Source organism: Vanessa cardui, chromosome 17, assembly GCF_905220365.1.
Source record: "Vanessa cardui chromosome 17, ilVanCard2.1, whole genome shotgun sequence".
Taxonomy (NCBI): domain Eukaryota; kingdom Metazoa; phylum Arthropoda; class Insecta; order Lepidoptera; family Nymphalidae; genus Vanessa; species Vanessa cardui.
In genome coordinates, this window is record NC_061139.1 from 11459233 (window position 1) to 11479683 (window position 20451).

The window sequence follows — 20451 nt, forward strand, 5'->3', positions numbered from 1 at the left end:
TATGAGAGAGTGATATATTATATGCGGATGAAACATAGTGCTGTTTTAACTAAACCAGATAGACAATTTAGAACGATTAATTAAACGAAACTGAAAACTAATTATAATAGTCTGAATTTAATGAAACGTCGTTATATATGAATAAAAATATTCGTGTAAATACTGGCTAATGCATTATCTCTTGCAATAAAGCTAAGTGCGAACATGGCTTAATCTTACTATCTATGTCTTACGTACGTAACGAGACTTGTCTATGGTCAAATTTTAATGGAGGCCAACGGAACTTCTAACATACTGAAAGTATCTTTATAATTCCATAAAAAACAATTTTTCTATAAGAAATCCATATGGCGAAAACGTTAAGGCATATTCCAAATTTAAAATAAGAATAATTAGGAATCCTTTTGATAAAATAATAATGAAAGTAAGTCGAACTATTAATAATATAATAAAAAATCGTTATAAAAGTCTCGAGTCCCGTAAGTCTCCATATAAAAGGCGTTCAACAAAGCTGAATAAATGGTTAAGTGTTTCCTAAACCGTCGATATAGAAAAATAAATAATCGATACTTACAAAGAACTTAATAATTTTTTATATAAAATTCCTAAGATATCTCGCGGTATAGTTTTTGGTCCCGAAAATAATTTATATCGTCTCAAATGTAGTTTACATTTTCGACGATTAAGTGAAAATTATAGACAACATTACTAAGCGTTAAATTTAAGAGACCTAAATTCGTCGCTTGTAAAATTTTAATTCTGAGTCAAAGTTTACATGTATACACGGACAAATTAAACAATTCATGAAATTAAATTACTTAAAAATGTAGTAACTACTGAGTTTCTTGTCGGTTCTACTCGGTAGAATCTACTTTCCGAATCGGTAGCTTCACTTATTTGTTAAATGACGATCAAAAGTGCTTGTAAAAGCCTTACTTAAGTACTTGAATAAAGTTTATTTTGACTCAGATTTTTTTGACTTATATTCTGATAGATAATTTTTTTTTGTCAACTTTAGATATGAAATGTATATCGTTCAATATATTTACTACTAAATAGATAATTTAAATAAAAAAACATGAAAGTCTACATGTTTGCAAATTTTCAAATTAAAATAAAATTCATCTGAAGAGAAAAAGCATGACCGTCGAGAGAAGAAATAAATCTCACTTGTAAAAATTTTTTGAAAGTATTTTTACTATAACTGTTCCTATTAAAGTTTCAATTTGTCTAAATTTGACCCGCGAGATATCTTAAGCCCTAAGCGCTAAACCTTTAACAATGAGTCGGGTTTCCAACTTTGTGATATACGGAGAGTCCGTTGCGCGTTGCCGGCACGTTATAAATACATCACAATCGTTATCAACAGCCTTTTTTTGTTTTTTTTTTAATCACCATAAATACGGTTACGTTGGCGGGAAAATGTTTGACATAAATCGAAATATAGAACTTTTTTTTATTCTGACATTTTTTGTATAAAAAACACTGATAGTTAACAGATTAAATATTAACGAAGAAATCAGTACAAATTAAAAAAAACGTCGTTATTGAAATCATTGATTTTTACCGCCAAAATCATAACCCTATTTATGTATTTTTTTTTAATTTTGCAAATAAATATTGCATATAACTTATAAGCCAAGTTGCTAATTTATTTGCTTTATTTTTGTTTTTTTTTTTTTCTTCTTTTTATCGTGTATATATATATAACAAGGCTTACTCGATGTTTTGTTTAAAAAATGTAAGCAAAACTGATCCAATGTTTTAATCTTTATCAAAACCAATGAATAAAAGTTTGTTATTTTAATAATTATTAATTATAATTAACAATTACTAACAGCCTGAAAGTTTTCGACGATATTTTGTAAAATGTAAAAATATGTATAAAATACTTCATTAATATTATTGTAATGTAGAAATTGTAAAATCGAACATCTTGTAACATCATTTTATGATAAAATATTTGATATCAATATTTATTATATTTTATTATGAACATATTATATGTTATATATTTTATACCTGTTGAATTGAATTTAATGAAACTATTTGACACACAAATTAATATTATTTAAATGACAATGCAGCTAAATTTGCCGCAGGCATTCTAATACACGAAATAATTCGCAGACTTGTTATTTGAACACAGTACAACCGTTTTTCTAATTGAGATTCTAAATATTTTACCGATAAAACAACTCGTGCAAGCGAAGTCAAATTTACTAAGTTTCACAACGCCGCCGCTAGATGGCGTTAGGTGTATGAATTTGCAGTCTTATAAGTCGATTGGTTTGTATCTTACGATTTATACTTTTTCTTCGTTCAGCGGTTGTTCCTCGTGTTTCTCTGTGGTTTCCGCTGATTGGGGGGAGTTCCAGGGCTGCAGTTCTCCGGAGCCGAATACGACGAAGACTAGAGCCCCACACATATAGGTGCCGGCTAGGATGAAGAAAACTATTTGCCATTGTTCGTATGTGTTCTGTGAAGAATATGAGTATTAATTAGTTAGTTATTTCCAAGTAACAAATAATACTACTACTATTAAATAATAACAATGATTTCCATTTGTTTTATTATTTTACCTTAATATTTAGATAATGAGGTAAACTCGTACATAATTTAAAATTAATTAAGAACAAAGTACACATATAATAAACACATAAGTTAAACTTTAATTATTACGTACTCAATTTCAGACCGCACCTACCGCACGTATTTACTAAGTCATTACTCCAATACATAGTATAGAAATTATTGTTTAGACCCTTCTGCAGTAATCACTGCAGATGTGTAATCACACATCTCGTATGTATCAATACATATAAACCTGCCTCTTGAATCAATCTATCTATTGAAAAAACCGCATCAAAATCCGATGTGTAATTTTAAAGATCAAAACATTTAAAGGACAGACTTCGATCTCTTATAAAACCCAATACGATTTATTAAGTTTTATTGGCCCAGGGTTTGAACCTCAAACCATGAGACTATTGGGCTATTTACATGAATTAATAAGCATACTTACATGTTCCTTAGTTAACTCGCCGACCATGAAAGTTGAAAGCCAGCCGCCAAACGAAGACAGCGTATTCGCGATGCCAAAGATTGTACCTTAAATTAAAACAAACACATGAATCATGAACGACATAAAATCTAAATAACGTACGATTATCATTTTTATCGTAAAGTTTGAACATGTCCTGACTGTATTCTGTTATTATCAGCGTTGATTAAAAAACGCGGAAACAGTTCTTATCTCGTTGGTTGATTTTTGTTAATCAAACAAATTAAATAAACTACGTTTTTATTATAACGCATATCTATACAATACATATCTGTAATGCTTTCACGGCTTAACCGATGAAGCGAATTTGATGAAATCTGTTTTGAATCAAGCAGATACCCAAGGAAAAGAATAGGCTACTTTAGACTGCCCCCCCCAACCTCCTAATTCGTGAAAGCTATTATAATATAGCTTGTAAACTGAATAACCCGTAAATTTCCCACTGCTGGGCTAAGACCTCCTCTCCCATTATGGAGATGGTTTGGATTTTATACATTAAATTCGAATCTACCTATGAACTATTCGCGTATTAGTCATGACAATTTTAATCAAAATCAGTTTAGTATTTTAATCGCCAAAGAGAGACGAATGGAGTTACTTTCGCATTTATAATATTTAGTATAGTTAATATAAGAAAGATTCAAAAATGTAAATTAAATTAATTATATATTTAAACTTAAGATAATTGATTGTTGTAATTAAATCAAATACTTCTTTAAAATGATCGTCATAAAACAAAATTACCTATTGTCTGATTTATGGAAAAAATCCATGACTCACGTCAGTTTGTATGAGCCATCCAAAAATATTCCAGGCGCTGACCTGATGTTCATTTTACACAATTAACCCAAAGGTACGTGTCCGAGATATTATCAGACACTCCAGAAAAATGTTTAACCTATACTAATATTATAAATTCGAAATTAAATTAATTCTATATGTCTGTTTGTTTGTTACGCTTTGCCGGCTAAAGCGCTGAACCGAATTTGAAGCAAGCATTAATTCCGAGGATATTATTTGCTACCTCTTTTCAAACTTAAAGCCTATAAACAACTAATTAATTCATTGTTTTTTTTTATAAAGTCACTAATAGTATTATTACAAAATTATACTATTAGTGACTGTATGTGTGTCGTAAAATATTGACAATCGACTTGTAGATACGCTATTCTGATATTCGTATCCTTTTCCTCGGGAAAAATTATATGCTCCTTCATTTCACCCCTTGAGGGGGTAAAATGGGGGTGACTGTGGGGGTGAATTTTGCGTAAGTAAAAAGCAGGGTTCAACCAGTAATTAAAAGGGTCAATGCCTTGTCAATCAATCAATCATTTTTTTCTTATAGGGTTGCCATATTTATCAACATTCCTACATTCAAATAAATGTCCTCAAGGCGTGGATTATATTAAGTGATCACGGTTAGGTCTAGTATCAAAATCTTACCACTGAATTTAGGCGCTATGTCCAGTCCATTGCCAAGGTAACCGGCGGTGACCGCGCCGTTGATGGTGAGCGCCATTGTGAAGATCGCAATGGACCAGATCCTGTCGTGGCCGAAGAACGCTTGAGCGATCATCATTAAACCTAATACACAAATAATGAATATACAAGTTATTATAAATAAACTATTTTACAGCTGATCTGGACGTAGCTTTTTAAAACCTATGCCTATGCCTATGATAAAAAAATCCGAATAAACCACCTTTTTGAAGTCGAAATAGGAACAAATAATTTTCAAATGAAAACTATAATACCGTATCAATAACATGAAGTCCAACTTAATAGACCGTTTACATAAACTTTTATTAATAGCGTAAGCCGAGTTTTGTCCCAGTGACTATGGGAGGACAGCTACACGCAGATCGGTTATGGTCTCATTTGAAGCTTCAGCCGTAGATGTGCAGAAAATTAAAGACGATTCTTAATTGCCATTTACTACATTATTGCTGTTTAGTGAAAGAATTAATTTAAGAGAGCGGAAAAAAGTTACTGACCAAGTAGAGACCGGTGTTATGGCTGTATGTAAAAAAAAAACGTGCGAACAGATGTTGTCATAAATAAAATAATACATAAATCAAAACAAAATCTGTGATAGTTTTCGAAATTCGAAATAAAAAGAACTTTAGAATAACCGCGAAGTTTGGCGGGAGACCCAGTACTATAAATAAAGACAACATTAAGAAATTCCATTTTCAAATTACCAGGTAGTCCAACAGCGAATCCGGTGAAGAGTTTCCTCGCCGCTGTCGTGGAGAGGCGTCCACTGCGACGGAGGGAGTCAGCCAGCACCGACGATGCCAGCGCGCAGAGGTACTTGCCGAGGTACGGGAGGGACGACAGCAGACCATTCTATAACGAAAAATGATCATTATTAAATGCTGCATTTCAATTATGTACTTGACACTAAGTCACGTGTAAGCATTGAAAAAATTTACACATATTTGTTTGTTTGTGTCACCCGTAATTTCAGCACAGGATTCCAGCTTGTAACCCAGGAACTCAAAAAATAGCCACGAGCCTTTGTCACGATTGTTTTGTACATAAGGTAATTATTTTAAAAGTATTAAATAAGATAAATAAAAAAATATTAGAGGTCTGCTGAATTCTACTCAGAATGCATTCTACGAAATATACTAAGGTAAATAATAGGTAGTGCCGACCAAGTGCGAATCAGATTCACGCACAAGGGGTTCCATACCACTATCTATAAAGCACCTCTCAAATATCTATTTGATTTCGAAAAACTTCTTTTAACACAGATTAATGTTTCTCTAAACAGGTTTCAGGATTTTTTGAGTTAACTTTTAGTCCTGACCAAAGTCATTGATTATATACGGCATATAATTTCCAATCTAAAATGAGGTTTTATTCCGCCATAAAAACAAGCGGATAGTTACCCAGTGACTATTATTACGCGTCTATAAATAGCTTGGAATTCATTGAAAATAGCTCCTAGAAACTTGGAATCTGCGACAGGCGCCATAGTATGTTTTTTTGCGATGTTTAAAACTGCTTAGTAGTAAATGCAAATCAGAGGCAATGAGGGTCGCTCACCTCGTTAAGAGCTGTACATAGTTTTAGAAACGTTTATGATAAGGTAACTGTTATGTAACTTGTGGTTGTATGTTGTTGGTGGTTTATTTGGGCTAGTCCGCCACCTCAATCAATATTTTACCTCCAAACACTTACTATAGTTGTGTTGGGTTTGAAGGGTGAATGATTTCTTACGGTGCCTATGTCAGAGGGCTGGGTTGACTTTTCATCGGGTCCAACTGCTCAAATGCAAAGATGCTTAGACATTGGCCAGGTTTTCATTTGAGACATACAGGTTTCCTTACGATGTTTTTGTTTTGTTTTTACGTGAAAAATTATATAATACTTTTGTCCATCGGAACTATCCTATAAATGTTGAAAATTTACAATATTTAGAGAAGAAATGATATATTTTACTGGCAGACCCGGCCATGCCTAGCCCGGCTACGTTATACGATAAAATATATAGTTTAACTTGTTAAATGAACTCAAAAGTGTTTATAAAAGCCTACTTGAATACTACTACTTAAAGTATATTTTGATTTGAAAACGTGTTTTATAAAACACGCTGAATATAATGGTACAAATTCAATCAATCTTTTGTCAAAATAATCTGCGGTTTTGATAGATGCACTGTTCGAAAACTGATCCTTTCATAAGGTAAGATTCCAATAACAGCAAAACGAATACATAACATAATCATGACCAATATGTACAATTATATGAGTTTTAGTGTATTATTTGGAAACGTGTATTGGTATAGTAGTGAATCTAACCTAATATTATAAATCAGTCTGTGTGTCTGTTTGTTACACCTTCACGTTTGAAAATCAGGATACAAAAACACACGAGTGAAAACTATTAATGAGTAAAACATTATCATTACAATAAAGAAGAAGTTTCTAATGTGACGTCGTAAATAAACAAATTCTGTAGTATATTTAGTATCGGTATTGCCCGTACGAAGCCGGGGCGGGTTACTAGTTTTAAATGATTTCCTGTACCGCCTTCCGCTACATAACTTAAACTTAAAGATGTGTTTAAGATTAAAATAATGGCTTTCTAAGTAGATTGTCACAGCTACCGGTTTTATATGTAAGAAATAATTTATCACGTAATTTAAATTTAACATAAAGTATTAATTATTTATTAATTAAAACAGGCTCAGTTCGATGACTTGTATGTGGTTTATAACACAGGCCAATACCCGATCTTAATACTTTTGTAACTCGTTTTTATTGTGAATCGAACTATGAATCATACAAACCTTTTACAGGCAAAAGCTACGTTAGGCTGTTCAAGTGCAGACTACTGTATTATTATCGATTTTTTATGGTATTAGAGCTTCATGCTGGTAAGGTTAGTTGAGTCGAGATGGCCCAGTGGTTAGAACGCGTGTATCTTAACCGATGATTGCGGGTTCAAACCCAGGCAAGCACCGCTGATTCATGTGCTTAATTTGTCTTTAATGAATGAAATTCTGCCACATGTGTATTCCACCAACCCGCATTGGAACAGCGTGGTGGAATATGTTCCAAACCTTCTCCTCAAAGGGAGATGAGGCCTTTAGCCCAGCAGTGGGAATTTACAGGCTTGTTGTTGCTGGTAAGGGATCTCCTTCGACCCTGACTCTCCAATTACTCTAACGTGAAACATACTAAGAAATTGTTTACATATCTTTCGATTGCATAGTCCAGGGACGAGGGAAAGCAATCACTAGTTGCCGCCCGCGGGTTCGTTCGCGTTTTTTGGATTAATCATCAGTTGGTAAGTTTTTTTTTTTTTTTTTTTTTTTTTTTTTTTTTTTTTTTTTTTTTTTTTTTTATGGCATAGGAGGCAAACGAGCAGGAGGCTCACCTGATGGAAAGTGACTACCACCGCCCATGGACACCTGCAACACCAGGGGACTTGCAGGTGCGTTGCCGGCCTTTCAAAAAGGAGTAGGCTCTTTTCTTAAAGGTTCCCATGTCGTATCGGTTCGGAAAAACCGCCGGCGAAAGCTGGTTCCACAAAGTGGTTGTGCGAGGCAGAAAATGTCTGAGAAATCGCGCTGTTGTGGATTTTCGGACATCAAGGTGGTGCGGGTGAAACTTAGAATTTTGGCGAGATGTCCGAAGGTGAAATTCAGCAGCCGGGATTAATCCGAACAATTCCTCGGAACATTCCCCGTGAAAAATTCGGTAGAAGATGCAGAGTGATCCGACATCTCTACGCAAAGCCAAAGGATCAAGGAGATCGGAAAGAGCTTGATCGTCGATAACTCGAGCCGCTCTACGTTGGATGCGGTCAAATGGAAGGAGCTGGTACTGGGGAGCACCCGCCCAGAGGTGAGAGCAGTACTCCATGTGAGGCCGAATTTGCGCCTTGTAAAGTTTAAGGCGATGGGCCGACGTGAAATACTGTCTCGCCTTGCTGAGCACGCCCAGCTTTTTTGAAGCCAATTTGGCTTTGCCTTCCAATTGACCGCGGAACTGAACGAGGCTCGAAATATCAACGCCAAGTATTCCGATACTACCTGTAGCGGCTATCGGAATGTTCTCAAATCGTGGAGATACGACAAATGGTGTTTTTTTAGCGGTTAACGCGCAAACTTGCGTCTTTTTGGGGTTGAAATGGACTAGATTTAGCCGGCCCCAATTCGAGACTTCGTTTAATGAAGACTCGATTTCAGACACAAGTTTGTTCCGGTTCTCTTCGACGTTTTCCCGAGAAATATTAGCGCGGCTGGTGTATAAGGTGTCAACGGTACTGTCGTCTGCATAGCAATGAATGTTCCCGATTTGCAACAAATCATTGATATGCAGAAGAAACAGAGTGGGTGATAGAACGCAGCCTTGTGGAACACCAGCATTGACGAATTTTAAGTCAGAGCATGCACCGTCGACAACGACCTTGATGCTCCGATCTGCCAAAAAGCTGGTAATCCAATTGCATAATTTCCCGGGAAGCCCATAGGAAGGAAGCTTCGAAAGAAGCGCTTTGTGCCATACACGATCGAAGGCCTTCGCTATGTCCAAGCTGGCTGCTAATGCCTCCCCCTTGCTCTCAACTGCTTCAGCCCACCTGTGAGTAAGGTAAACTAGAAGATCACCGGCTGACCGACCCCGACGGAAACCGTACTGGCGGTCGCTAATCAGCTGGTTCTCCTCTAGATACCGCAGGAGCTGGCAGTTTATAAGGGACTCCATTATCTTGGAGAGCAAGGAGGTGATGGCTATAGGCCTATAATTGGACGGGTCTGAGCGGTTGCCTTTTTTAGGGATCGGATGCACCAAAGCTGTCTTCCAGGAATTCGGGACGACGCCTAATGTGTAGGATTGCCGGAAAAGACGCGTTAAGACCGGTGCCAACTCGGGAGCACATGTCCGTAGCACGATTGGAGAGATACCATCGGGTCCGCTCGACTTATGAATGTCCAAGGAAAGAAGTGCTTTACGAACTGCACTTTGCCGGAATTTAACCTCCGGCATCGTGGTATCACATCGCGGAATTGTTGGTGGAGATTTTCCTTGGTCATCCAGAGTCGAGTTCGACGCGAAGAGAGAGCCTAAAAGATCAGCTTTCTCTTTCGCGGTATGGGCCAATGACTCACCGTCTCTGTGCAGAGATGGAAAAGATGGCTGACAGAAATTCCCTAAGACAGCCTTAGCGAGAGACCAGAACGCTCGTGTTCCTGAAGGGAGACGCACCAGTCTCTCGCCAATTCTGCCAATGTACTCCGTCTTCGCCCTAGCAATCACGTTTTTGAGGGACCTAGAGGCAGAGTTGTATTCCTTTTTAAATGCGCTGGTATTTACATCACGAGACGCAGATGCATTAGCCCAGGTTTGATAGCGTTCCCACTTTCGGCGTGATGCCGTTTTGCAGAAGCGACCAAACCAAGGCTGGGACTTGCCACCGATGGGTACTGCAGAGTAAGGAATGAATAGTTCCATACCCTGAAGCACCACATCGGCAACAGAGTCAGCAGCAGCGTTCGGATCATCCGGCGAGAAACAAATCTGCCCCCATGGGTACGATGCAAAAAAAGACCGCATCCCATCCCAATCTGCTGACTTGTAGTGCCATACTCGGCGGCACCCAACAAAGTGAGGCCGTGAGTACCGCACAACCGGCACTGTACTTCGGACGAGACAGTGGTCAGACGAGCCCAGAGGGGGATCGACGATAACCTGATAGCCATCCGGATGTGAAGTCAGCAGAAGGTCCAACAGGGAAGGTGTATGATCCTCCACATCCGGTATTCGCGTTGGCGAGTTGACCAGTTGTGTCAGATCATATGCTAGAGCGAAGTCCAGAACAGATCTACCCGCATGATCGGTGGTGCGTGAGCCGAGCCATTCTGCGTGGTGAGCATTAAAGTCACCCAGAATAATGATCTCTGCGGATGGAATCTGCTGAAGCACGGAATCTGTAGCCATTTGGACGTGCTCAACCAGTCGGTCGGTTTCGGCATTACCGCTATGGGACCTATAAAGGCACGCATAGATTCGCGGATGGTCATCGCAGTCTACACGCAGCCAGATAATCGATAGGTCCTGTCCTTCAAGGCTGCCGAGGCGTCGAGAACAGATATCATCTCTGACGTAAACGCATACCCCAGCTCGTGGTATAAAGGAATGTTCCAATTTGTACCCAGGGTACGAGAGAAAAGTCGTATCGGCAGGAGAAGATATCTGGGTCTCGGTTAGAAAGAGCAAGGCCGGCTTCGCCGTTTCCAGATGGTAGTGAACGGCGTTGAGGTTGGAGTTGAGTCCCCTTATGTTGCAGAAGTCCACAGCGAGGGTGGTAGGGGTTGCCTTATGATGCCTGCTCCGTTTGCCCCGAACAGTGGCGAGCGCAAAATTGCCCCCCCCAGAATTCGGAGGGCAGCCTGGGCATCCCTGCTCAGGTGGTGTATGTCCTGAGCATGGATGCCCAGAGAGGGATTCTCCACCGCTGTCGCTGATGGTACCCTCCTGGGGTAATTTAACCAAATTCTGCACAACCATCAAGTTTTGGGGGGGAGGGGGATTGGGCCTCCGGAACTCTCACTTACCGGACGAAACGCGGTAGCATAACTACCACTTTACGCCGATTTTAAGTGAGAGAGTGGTACTTCCCCGGGCGTGCCGGCCCATTCGGCTGTAACCCGAAGGTATACAGCGTGGCACTACCACTTACCAACCAGTACCAACAAGTAGCTTATCACCATTCTTGGGATTTAAGCTGGCTTCATACTAAAATTTAACCAAATTAATTTTAATAACTTAGTCCAAAACTAAAATACATTGACGGAATCCGACGGACATAATAAAATTTAATCTAAATACCGAACTAAGAGCAAATAAAACCGAAGCCATTTACAATTATACTTTCAAACCATTACTGAAAGCCAAGAAAGGCGTCAGATATTTTTACGACAGTCATCCTGTACTGCGATCGGATATCTAGTGGAGCTTCTCACGGATCGTAAAGGGGTCATCAGACGGGGGACTGACATCGCCTTTGCAAATTACAAGGGAATGACGCTTGTAATTATTGTAAACAGTTAGTGCTAAATATAGACCGTGTGGTACCAACAGGTTTACGATACGGTGGAATGCGAGCGCCACACATTGCGGCAATACCACGAGATCGAAACGTATGATACGCCATTACCAGCTAAACGAGTGTTTTATTGCTGGGAGAAAATCATTATATAGTAAAATATTTATATGTTTATAATAATAAAGGTCTTGAGCATGGATGTGGATGGATATAGAGGTAGAAGACGACCAAGGAAACGATGGATGGATTGTGTGAAAGAAGATATTGGTTAAAGGAATGTTACTTGTGAGATGACGTCCGTTTGAGAAGCATGGAAGGAGAAGAAATGCTGCGCTGACCCCAAATAATATTAGGATAAGGGCAGGAGGATGAGGATGATGAAGTTTCTGTTTTGTATAATTAGGTATAATGTTACCAATAACTTGTATTTTCTAAAAAGAGTAAGTTTTCTGTTTTATAAAGAATCTTCCCCATTAAATTCATTCTGAATCGATCGTAACTTTATATGAAATTTAAATTGTATTTTCGTTTCAAAAATAATGTTTTGCATTGATTTAATTTGATACAAATAAATAAATTAAGAAAACGTTTATTTATTGAAATCCGACTTTTACAATTTTAATATTATATGTACCTATTACCGATGGCAGTAAATACACGTACAGCCAAGACGTAAGATCTTTCTATAAATTGACATAAAGGGCCTCATTGCAAGTGATTACCACTGCCCATATACATTAGCCTCATAAAGCACAAATATATTTTATATGACCCTTCTTCCCTTCCAAACACAAGACGAATAAATAAAAATTACATATTACTTTCCCGACTTTCAAACCGCCCAAAACCCTCGACCAGTTCAATAAATTTATCAACGACAATTTATCAATCATTATCACGTGACTACGCAATTTACGCATATATGTTTGGTCGCGTGAAGCTGTATCCTTCGTTCGATCTTCCGCAAAGATATCGTTAATTCTTTCGAAACCTCGCTGCGAACACGTGTTTCGACAACCTAACCTCATTATAATTCAAGGTGTTTTAAATAATGTATTTAGATAATAAAGTCACGAAATAAAATATATGACATACTGATAGTCGAGTTCGGAGTAAGGCTAGCAAGCGACACATATAAGTATGTCAGAACTATAGACAAGTGTAACAATGTGAATCAGTTGTTCGGGATGGCAACATAAAATTACGTTTTACAATCATACCAATCTCTCTATATTTCTTTGCAATCATCCAATTGTTTTCTAATGACAGGTCAATAATTTTTAAAATAATAAATAGTGTTATATGCCATTATTGATTGCTATACCATATAAATTAATATTAATTACATTTGTACAAATTATTGATCAATTACTTACAATAATAATAATTTATTTATTTTATTTATTTATTATTATAGTAATTAATAAAAGAAAAATACATTGTCCAAACAGAAGCCAATTTCGGATTTACATTTTTTATGCTTATCAGTTATGGTAAACTAAGGACAGTAAGTTCCTGAAGAATAGAAAAAAAATACAAAGCAAAAATACAGTAGGTATACAGAACATTTTTGTTAATTGTATATAATAAATTAAATTAAATAGTTTTTGTTATATTCCTCACATGTAATCATAATGTCTTATAATTGATATAGAAACAAATGACATAACACCGTATTGGAGGCTAGGGTTAGTCTCTAACACAAGAATATATATAGTTATTGGATTCGGAAAGGCTAATTGCCTAGCCCCACTTATAGCAGGTAAGCCAAGCCCGGGTAAAGAGCTTTAGGCGATCAGGTTTTGCCAAATGATCAACTTTGCATCTCTCTTGCTGGTTTGTTTTTTTAATGCGTAGTAATTGCTTCGGGTCAGCTTTCTTGTTGGACGGATACTTTTGATTCAAATATCCGACCTGTCAAGACGAAGTGTGTAGCCCTAAAATGCGCGATGTCATACAACTTCTGTTCTTTATTAAAACGATATTATTGTGCCATAAGGATTTCCATAATTTTTGAGGAATACTAGGGATATTTCGAGAAACCACCTGCACCATATAATGCGACACCGCCTTATTAAAATGGATTCAGTAGTTTTCGCAAGGTAGGTTAAAACACGATAATCCATTTTTTGCCTAAAAATCTAATCTTATACAAAACAACGTTGCCTGAACTTAGTATTTTCATACACCATTTTAAAATATTATTTTATTTCATATTCAATGTTAAAATAAATTACAAACTGTTAAATCAGTGCCAAAACATATCGAATGGAATATTTTCGCGAATCTAAATTTTAGTACGATTAGCGATACGGTGATAAATATTTTCTAAGAATATACTTCCTAAACGTTTCGTCACGTTCCCCTTTAAGGATAATTTAAGTAAATAACAAATTTCTAGATTCAATTAGTTAACAATTTACCCAACAATACATAAATATTGGATTTATTTTTTGGTATGTATCCGAATACGAAACAATATTTACTTTTCTGTAACCAAGTATCCTTTATATAGCTTAAATAGCTTATTTACACAAATTTTATTATTTATGCGAGATGTGTAGGCTGACTGGCAACTGAGACAACTGGTAGAAGTGGCCAGCGTAGCTCATAGAATTATGTATTGTTTAAGAAATATATCATTAATAACTAAAGCGTAGTGACGATTAGCTATTCTGGAGTTACACTAGCTCACTTACTGCTTTATATTACATTACGTCCCGATTTTATTCGATTTTTTTTTCCCACATACTAAAAGCAGCTCAATAACTTTATCTTACAAAATACGTTTTAGACTACTAAGACCACTTAAATTGAGTAACCCTTTAAATGATAGCCATATTATAACACATATTGAGGGTAGAACCATAAAAAAAAGGGAACGTGTGCAGTTTGGAAGTACTTCTATTCTTATAACAATACAAAAATATATTGTACCTTTTCAAATTAGCCTTATAAATATTATTTTGTATAGCGTTGTAAAATTACTAATTAGTACTTTATCGCAATAGAAAAAATATAATAAAAAAAAAAATGTATGTATCGAAAACATATAAGCGAGTTTCAATTTTATTTGAAGCGACAATACGAAACGAAAAGCAATCAAAAGAAATAAAGTACATTTTACGTCATATTTAATTATATTAATTGCTACCACCGATTCGGAATTTATAAACCGCGAAGAACCGGTAAGAAGCTGAGCAGTTAATAATCATCGAATCAGTTATCAAATACAATTAATAATATTATTGGTTTATATTTATTTTCTTTATGACACATAAGATATAAGATAATTTGTAAGTGTTAATTCCTCTAACCCCTTAGAAACCCTTAACAATGGATACGACATGCCATACTTGTGATACGAGGAATTAACACTCATACGACTCGTTAGTTTACGAGTGATCTTGGAACGACTCGAGTGATCAAGCGTTAATAGCTTTATGGGTAAACCTTTAGAAGTACATTCGGCTTCATAATCTATAACTACTAATATTATAAATACGTAAGGAAAAAAGAGTAGGTACCTTTTTTTTGCTAATATTTTTTCTAGTGATAATTGGCAAGAGAAGAAAGATCTTTAAAGAAAGAGTCTTTTCTTGAAGGTTCCAAAATCATATCGGTTCGGAAAAACCGCCGTCGAAAGCTGGTTCCACAGAGTGTTGTGCGAGGCGAAAATCGCGCGATGTTGTGGATTTTCGTACATCTATCTATCTGTTGCTCTTTCACGGCTAAATCACTGAACAGAATTTGATCTAACATCTAACGATCAAACAGTGAAACGCGCGCGTACTCGCGGGAGACAACTGGTTTAAAATATAAAAAAACTAGCCTTTGCCCGCGACTTTGTTCGCGTGGACTTCAGGTTCGTCCCGTCTAGTCTAGTAATCGCTTAAAATCGCTTCGTAAATAAGCCATTATTTCTTGTACAAAGTAAAGGATAAAAAATGGTTATTGTGGGTTATTCCTAAGAGATAAACATATACCATCACGGACTTTTTTGTAGACCTTTTTAAGTCGTACAATACTGTAGTACATTGTTTTGATCTATCTTGTAGGATTCAGTAAGCGTTTGCAATGTAAGCGCAAAAAATGTGTTTTTTTACGACCTCACATTAGAAACCTCAAAAATTGTAGCCTATGTGTTATTCTGATGTATAAGCTATATTGTGGTAAAGTTTCATTCAAATCCATTCAGTAGTTTTTACGTGAAAGAGTAACAAACATCCATACATACAAACTTTCGCCTTTATAATAGTAGTAGGATTCTAATATTAATTAATGATTGCACTCAAGTGTACTATCTATATCTATCATCTATATATAACAAAATTGGAGTGTCTGTTTGTAATAACAAAATACCAAAATATTTTTTTTTACATTTTTTGTCTTTCCGTTTGTTTCGGCTAATCTCTATAACGGCTGGATTCGACGGGACACAAAGCAAGATAGCTGACGTAATAATATTTTTTTTATTATAACTACATACTGATTTATTTAAAAGGGACTCTTTATATGGAGTCAAAAAATCCTACTATCACAATATTGATTAAAATTTTCATTTATATTTTAACCTGTGCTCGTGTGTACACGTCGGGGATTACCAGAGCCAAGATTAGTGAAGATAAGCGTCGGGTCTTTGATTAATCTATGATGGCCGAACAGGTCTTAATTACTGAGCAATAAAGACGATAATGCTACACCTACACTGTAATTACGTCTAGAGAATCCGGCGCCACGGACTTTCAAATAAATGCGTTATTGATTGTTTATTTAGCGAGATCCATTTGATAGAATTTTTTTTTAAATTAGACTTTAATTAGAGGTGTTACAAAATTTCTTCTTTTTTCGACCGTTTTTTAGAACTGTTATTCGAAATTCGAAATATTCAGTAATGTTGCCCGAATCGTATAATCGGTGATAACGTTTTTTAAAACTGTTTCGGAAAAGGTTAAATCGCTTACCTTAATTTAAGTTTACGATTTAAAAAAAAAACCATCCCTAACGCGTTGAATTTATTTATTATATTACAATACTAGCCGTACCCGCGACCTTGTACGCGATTGAATTTAACAAAATAAGAATTATTATAGCCTAATTTACTCCTTATTATATTAGTTATCTGCCAGTGAAAGTCCCGTCAAAATCGGTCCAGCCGTTCCAGAGATTAGCCAGAAAAACACACAGACAAAAATTGTAAAAAATGTTATTTTAGTATATACACCATGGATTCATACATATGCATTGAGTGAAAAAGGCTATTTTAATTTTACAAACAGACACGCCAATTTTATTATATTATGTCTAAATATGTACACTAATTATGTCTAAATATATACTACTTGTATATATAGTAGTGGTAAACAAATATGTACGTAAAATTTATCCCTGTATTAACTTGTAACGATTGAACCCAGCCATACTGAAATATGCTAAGTAAGTACTATATACATATGTCACCGTAAGATTAGAAAACTCGTTAGATTACAATCTATCTGGTCAGACTGTAAACTGTCGAAATATTGTTAACCGTGAATCTTTTAAATTTATAGTTAGAAAATTAATTAAGACAGACATCTCAATTTCATTTATTTAGTATGGATTTTTGTTCGTATTTAATGCGTACGCTTCGCTTATCGGATTGCGTTGTGTGTGTCATTCCAAACTTCCCCGCGGACAAAACACATCATATCATAATGAAAAATTGTTTTGCTTCCTTTTATAAAGAGATGAAATTTTTAAAATTCAAGTTTATAAATATTTAGGTACTTCTGCTTATTACTATACGAAAATATTTAGCTAGTTAATAAATAATAGTTGTCACCTGCGGTTTGCTTTTCAGGTGCTAGGAAAAAAGAAGTAGCCTATGTCCTACCTAGGAGTTCAATCAAGCATTATACCAATTTTCATCAAATTCGCTTAAATGGTTTAATCGTTAAAGAGCGACAGATATACAGACAGACAGAGCCGTTTCACATTTACTATAGTAATAATAGTATTGATATATCCTTGTTATCATTTTGGCGCATAAAGCCGCATTAATAAAGGAAAGCCTGTTAATTGTCAGTGACATTCAATCTCCGCATACAAATGACATTCTCGTGAGTCTGCTTAACGTAATTTACTCCATCGCTTCATGGAAACGGTATTGAACTCATCCTTAAAGAGATTAAACATGCAATGACATCTGCTTAAGTTAATAGATAAGTAAATCTAATTATTGCTTGGATATACTATGAGGATAACAGCCTTATCCTTACATAATTTAAAACGTCGCTTAGCACTATCTGTCACAACACGTTTTGGAGTCTTCTCCGTTTATTACAAATGTTGTATAAGCTGCTGTGATATGGCCTCTCCCCTATGGAATGCACATGTGGCAGAATTTCTATGAAATTAGACATAAGCGGGTTTCCTCACGATGTATTCCTTCACTTGCATATAGTGATGCTTGCCTGGGTTTGAACCCACAATCATTGGTTAAGATGCACGCGTTCTAACCACTGGGCCATCTCAGTTCTGTTATTGAAATTTGATCAGCTATAAATTTAATTTATCTATCTCCATTCCAAAACAGTTGTAGGTAAATTTGAAACGTAAAAAACTTACCTAAATAAAGGATAATTTTATTCAAATGTTACCTACATATAATTATAATAGCAAAAACAAATTTCTACCGGAGGATAATACTTGCAACCGTCTGGATAGTCGACGTATCAAATAGCTGTCAATTCTAATGAGGTAATTGACGGTACAAATGTTATCGTATACGATCAATTGTCCTCGTGAGCACTAAGCAGATAGATGGGATGATGCATCCTGCGTCCTCATTCTACGATCATCTAGTTCCGGTACTTCATCGTTAACTCGTTATAAGGGTTTAACCATTATATGGAGCATTACTCTAGAAATGGTAGTATAGAATTACGGTTCCTAATCCTGTCTATAGAATTATAGGGTGTTCTGAGTGTATATTAAGTATGTACGCAATTAAAAACATCATCAATCAGATCAAATGCGTGATCAGAAATATTTGTTAGATGATTGTTTCGGGCTGGTACACAACAACAACAGCCTGTAAATTTCCCACAGCTGGGCTAAGGCCTCTTCTCCCTTTGACGAGAAGCATATTCCACCACGCTGGTTCGTGGAAATGGCTGGTTTGTAGACTTTGATTTGATCGATCGATTATCGTGAGAAATAAAGAGGATGACTTCTCTAAATAGCACGAGATCAATCAGGAACACAAATTATGTACGTGTTGGTACACATAAATGATTTTTATACGTTAGTTAATCCATACTGTATGTAATCCATGTTATAAATGTGAATGTAACTCTGTATGTCGCTTTTTCACGACCAATCCACTGAACCGAGTTTGATTAAATTTGGTATGAAGCAATTTTGAACTGCTCTTTTGGATAACACATGATAAAGCCCTTTAAACGCGAGCGAAATCACGGCTGACAACTAGTAACAATTATAATTGTAACTCGAAATGAAAATGACTTCAACAGCGTAAAAAAGCGCTACAAACTATGTAGATATTACGATTCCAGGCACAGAGATCTCGATATCGTCTCGTCGCAATAAAAATTGAAATGTTACTAGACCATCGTCTAACTTTGAGCCAACAAAGAGCCGCATTGAGCCGTAACTTACAATTACGTGCGCGGAACAGGGTTGCATAACAATCATCTGAAATGTACCAATGCATATACGCGGCCCTATCACTATACTACACAATATATTTCCAGAATTATACACGTTTTAAAGAAACAGTATTAAATATGTCGAATTGATAAATATATTTAAATTGAACTAATTTTTCTGGAAATGCTGACCACAATCGACATAGCTACATGCTCATTGGTCGATTGCAATTGATGACGTAATAAAAGACCAATGAGCGTTCTGATAAAAATAAATTATCTGTCTTGGATCTGAATGTTACAAAATTTTTATAGGGGAAGATATTTTCTTACTTTACAAACTATCACATGAACTAAATACAAAATATGTTACATAAAGCTTAGTCGATTTGAAAAAATATTTATCAGGTATACTATACCTTATATTTTCAAAGATCTATTCCTACCACACGATGAACAAAAAAACAACATTTAACGATATCATTGGTCCAGTATCTTCAATTGTAAAAGGCTATTGGATAAAGATTTGATTTATCTTGAAAATTTACTTGCATCGTACTCAAATTACATCGTACTCTTCATTTAACATAAAAGGTAATTAATATTTTATGACGTCATCCTAACAAAGATGTACTATCAAGTACGAAATTAAAATAATTCAGCTGATCGCGTTTATAGGTTGTATCATTCTAAGTCGACGCCGACTCCAGACGATTACCTCACAAAACGACAGCTAGGAAGGAATTTTATAGCGTCTGCGAGCCATATAGAACATTAAGGTCGTCTAGATGAACTGGCGAATGAAACAATAATAATACTTGCGACGCGTTAACACAATAAACCATTTAAATATGTTTAATTCGCTTTAAATGAAAAAGCATGGAGTCAATACCTGTTGACTTCCAGGCAGGATATATTACATACACATATAATTGTATTTAAATAAAATGATTGTATTTCTTAGTGTTGAAAAAGAGTAACTACTGACTTTCTTGCAGGTTTTTCTCGGTAGAACCGGCTTCTACATTCCGAACCGGTAGTAGCTTCACTTAACTGTTAAATGACGATTCAAAAGTGCGTGTAAAAGCCTACTTGAATAAACTTTATTTTGATTTTGATTTTAAACTATTCTAGTATATATGTAGAAAATGCAATGTTTCTAAATCATTATTC

General features: G+C 35.8%; 1 protein-coding gene across 1 annotated transcript in view; it reads right to left on the bottom strand.

Annotated features, from left to right (window-relative positions):
- Positions 1 to 1866: 1866 nt before the first annotated feature.
- Positions 1867 to 20451, bottom strand: part of LOC124536892 (sialin) — a 60012-nt gene continuing 41427 nt past the window's right edge. The window contains exons 9-12 of the mRNA XM_047113543.1: positions 5266 to 5413; positions 4508 to 4648; positions 3026 to 3111; positions 1867 to 2479 (exon numbers count right to left, since the gene is read on the bottom strand). Coding sequence (XP_046969499.1) covers positions 2306 to 2479; positions 3026 to 3111; positions 4508 to 4648; positions 5266 to 5413 — 549 coding nt within the window. The 3' untranslated portion in view covers positions 1867 to 2305. The remainder of the gene's footprint in view (positions 2480 to 3025; positions 3112 to 4507; positions 4649 to 5265; positions 5414 to 20451) is intronic.